The sequence below is a fragment of the Mus musculus genome, chromosome 7 (genome assembly GCF_000001635.26).
Source record: "Mus musculus strain C57BL/6J chromosome 7, GRCm38.p6 C57BL/6J".
NCBI lineage: Eukaryota > Metazoa > Chordata > Mammalia > Rodentia > Muridae > Mus > Mus musculus.
In genome coordinates, this window is record NC_000073.6 from 23574985 (window position 1) to 23578828 (window position 3844).

At 37.8% G+C, this 3844-nt stretch overlaps 1 protein-coding gene across 1 annotated transcript; it reads left to right on the forward strand.

Moving 5' to 3' along the window:
- The first annotated feature begins 2200 nt into the window (after positions 1 to 2200).
- On the forward strand, positions 2201 to 3115 carry Vmn1r169 (vomeronasal 1 receptor 169). The gene has a single exon (NM_001166843.1). The coding sequence runs from the start codon at positions 2201 to 2203 to the stop codon at positions 3113 to 3115; it is 915 nt and encodes a 304-aa protein (NP_001160315.1).
- The last annotated feature ends 729 nt before the right edge of the window (positions 3116 to 3844 follow it).

Here is a 3844-nt window from a genome sequence, read left to right on the forward strand (position 1 = left end):
ATAAAAATACATAGAAAAAACCCACAGTCTGTTATGCTTCTAATAACTCTCCATGACTTTCTCAGAAAATGAATCATGATCTACCTGAAAACAAATAGATACTGGAATAATCCAAGGATTTACAGAGGACACATGGGCTTCAATTTTTCAGTTTGTCACACTACAAAGTCTTTGAGTATAAATGGAAATATACAAGACTACACATCACATATTGATGGTCCATCTGAAAGGATGTGATATTAGGATGATTTTGCAAGAAGAAAGGGATAAGGTATAATGCCCTGCGCCCTGCCCCCCAGGAAATACATGTAAGAAATTTCTTGATCTCCTCTGGAGTGTGTCTTTCTACTCTTGATGACAACATCAATTCAGAATCTCTCAAAGGAAACATGACTAATCATTAACAAACTCCTGGAATCATCCTTAATTACCAGTAGTGAAAATGATGATTTGCTCTGGGGATAAACGTTTTTTCTTTCATTAGAGGTATTGCAACATCCCCACACAGACACAATAAATAATACAACAGGTAACACAGTAATGGGCTCTCTGAGTGATGTCAGGACCAGACACTGTCTCTTTAGGAACTCTGATATCTGGCTTCAATCAGTGATCAGCACACAACTTCATTGAAAATATAGGGCAGGTAAAGATTTCTTTGGATCTGTCTTAGGAAATAGCTCTGCAGAAAAGTTCATCAAAGGGCATGGAATTCAGAACTGTGTTTCTGAAGTAACACTCAGAAGCAGGCCTTCATTCCTGTGAGCATCACCATCATTGATGAATGTAGGTGAGATTCCTGCAATTGTAGATTTTTGCTTAGGCTTCATTTCTTTCTTCTGCTATTAATGGTGTTTTGTAGAACCAACATTAATAATTAGATTGACTTCATTTTTGTCTCCACAGTTTACCTAATCTTGTCAGTCATGTCCTTAGACTAAAGAAATGTATATTCCATGGCTCAGGATTCATCTGAAAAATTCCTTCCATGTGATGAGTATATGTGAGAGGACAGGTTTTTAACTGTAAGATGAATGCTTATTTTTTCCTATGGACAGCAAAATAAACCAAGTAAGTTTCAGACTAAACATGATCTTTCTAAAACTCAGTTTCAAAAAGTCTTTGTGTGCAAAGAATTAAACTGTAATTGTTTTAATGGTTTCAGTTGTGGATGACAAAAACTGCAGATGAATCAATTATGTGTACAGCACCTAATTCCTTAGAAAAACAGATGAAGTTAGAAAATTTATAAATTAATAATATACTTCGGCTCCACAGACTTTTGTCCCACATATATGATATATGTGTAAATCAAGGTTCTTCTATATGGACAGAATAAGAGTGACATTTCCAGAAATATTTTGCATACAATCGATATGGTGAAGAATGTAAAAATTTATCAAAACTAGATGGATTATTTTAGGGAAAGTACTTCAGTTACATTTTTTATGACGTATACTTATTAAATTTGTATTTTGTTCTTTAAATTTTTATTTATTTAATTTTTACTCATTTGTGTTTTGCCTGCAGGTATGGTAGTAAGTACCACATGCCATTAATTGGATTTACTAACAGTTGAGAGCTGTGATGTGGGTGGTGGAAAGTGAACTAAGGTCCTCTGGATCAGCAACAAGTGCCCTTAATTGCTGAGCCGTCTCTCCAGCCCTGTATTATATGTTTTAAAATGTACTTATTTTATTTTGTGTGTATGAATGCTTTGCTGGCATGAATGACAGGAAATACAGGAAAGAAGTGTCATAAAGGTCAATAGATGGTGTTAGATCCAGAACCACATTCCCCAAAACAAATTTGTACTTCTTAATACATTATTAGAACATAAGGAAAATGCTGAATTCTACTCAAACAAAACTGCACTCTTGTTCATAAATGTCCATTTATAAATATGCAGAGACCATACTGTGTTAAATTGTGTGTCATGTTGTTGACCAACAGAAATAGTGTTGCATTAAACACAGAGATCCATCATGAGGAAAGACAAAGTAAAATAGTTGTGAAGTTGATATTCTGGATCAATGTTCATGCACTGCTTCCAATCAACATGACCATACTGAGATAAAGTACTGCTGCCTTTCTTGTGGGAATAAAAGACTTTAAATCAATTGGAAAGGTCAGGATTTGAGAAGAGTCAAACAGCACTGCCAACCTGATCATTATTCCGTTGTCTAATGAAGTTGTCTCCATGTTGTCGCAGAATAAATCTGTGAAAACCACAGTGGAAGTGGCTCTTCAGATCCTCTTGCTTTGCCAGGTTGGGGTTGGAACTGTAGTCAACATTTTTCTGTTTGTCCATAATTTATCTCCATTCTTGAATGGATCTCAACAGAGACCCATAAAAGTCATTCTAGCCAACTTAGCTTTGGGCAATACCTTGATTCTCCTCTTTGCATTTCCAAACAATATAAGAGTTTTTATTCCAAGGGAGTTCCCAACTGACCTAAAATGTAAACTTGGGTACTTCATTTGGTTGGTGGCTCGAAGTACAAACATGTGCTCCACCTGCTCTCTGAGCACTTATCAGCTTGTCACTCTTGCTCCTGGTACCTGGGGTAGGGTGATGCTCCATGGAAGAGCCCCCAAATTTGTGAGGTATACTTGTTATAGTTGTTGGTTGTTCAGTGTCTTAAATAATGCTCACATTCCAATGAAAGTCAGTGGTCCCCAGAAAACACATAATGATACCAATACTAAAAGCAAGTGGGTTTGCTCCACTACTGGTTTCAGTATAGGCATGCGCATCTTGTCATTTGCCCATGATGCAGTGTTCATCAGCATCATCATCTGGAGCAGTGTCTCCATGGTGATTCTCCTGAACAGACACCACCAAAGATTGCAGCATATTCAATCCCCAAATCAGAAGCTCAGATTTCATGCTGAGACTAGAGCAGCCCACACCATCCTGATGCTGGTAGTCACATTTGTGACCTGTTATCTTCTAGACTGCATTTGTACTTCTCTTCACATTTCTTTTGTGGACTCTCGGGTCTGGTTGAGACGGGTCAAAGAAATTTTGGCTGTAAGCTTTCCTACCTTTTCTCCATTACTGTTAATCTTTAGGGATCCTAAGGATCCTTGTTCTCTGCCATTCAGCTGCTGAGAATGACAGTCCAAATGACAAACATTCTTTTTAACTCTCCTAACAGCCAACAATATTCTGTTTTCTTGGAATATGCTTAACATCTTTTTTAACCCACTGTTGAGGATAGCCCTAGTGCTATTTGTAACTTGATGTTACAAATAGGGGAGGGGCTAAGAACAAAGAATGAATCAGAACTCAGGTAATTTCATGTAAACCACAGTCCCATCTTGATTGGTAAAATAAAGGCTTGAGCTAGTGATGTGCAGGGGAAGGAAATATGGAGCTGAATGTTGGGAGAGAGAAGAAGGAGGGGTTGGAGAGAGAGAGAGAGAGAGAGAGAGAGAGAGAGAGGATGAGACAGGAAATGGTGGCTGGAAAGCAGAGCAGAAGCACAAGGCCTTGAGAAACCACAAGTTATAAGGGAGTCTCAAATGGAGAGGATGGTACTGTAGTGGTAGATCTGGCTAATCTAGGTACACAGCTTGTATTCATATTAATTGAGTTGTGCTTTCATTGCCGGGGCATATTTGGGTTGGAGAATTACCAAAACAGCCCACTAGCATAATATGAGCACTATGGAGTTTGAGGTGGTTAGATTGCCATGCAATATGTTGCTGCTCATACTATAGCTGCATACCAATTTGAGTATGTGATGCAAAGAACTGTTTCACAACTCTGTGCTCCTTGAGAAAGGAAATAAGAAATGATAAAGGAAGCCAGTAATCACAAAAATTCAAATTATTTCAA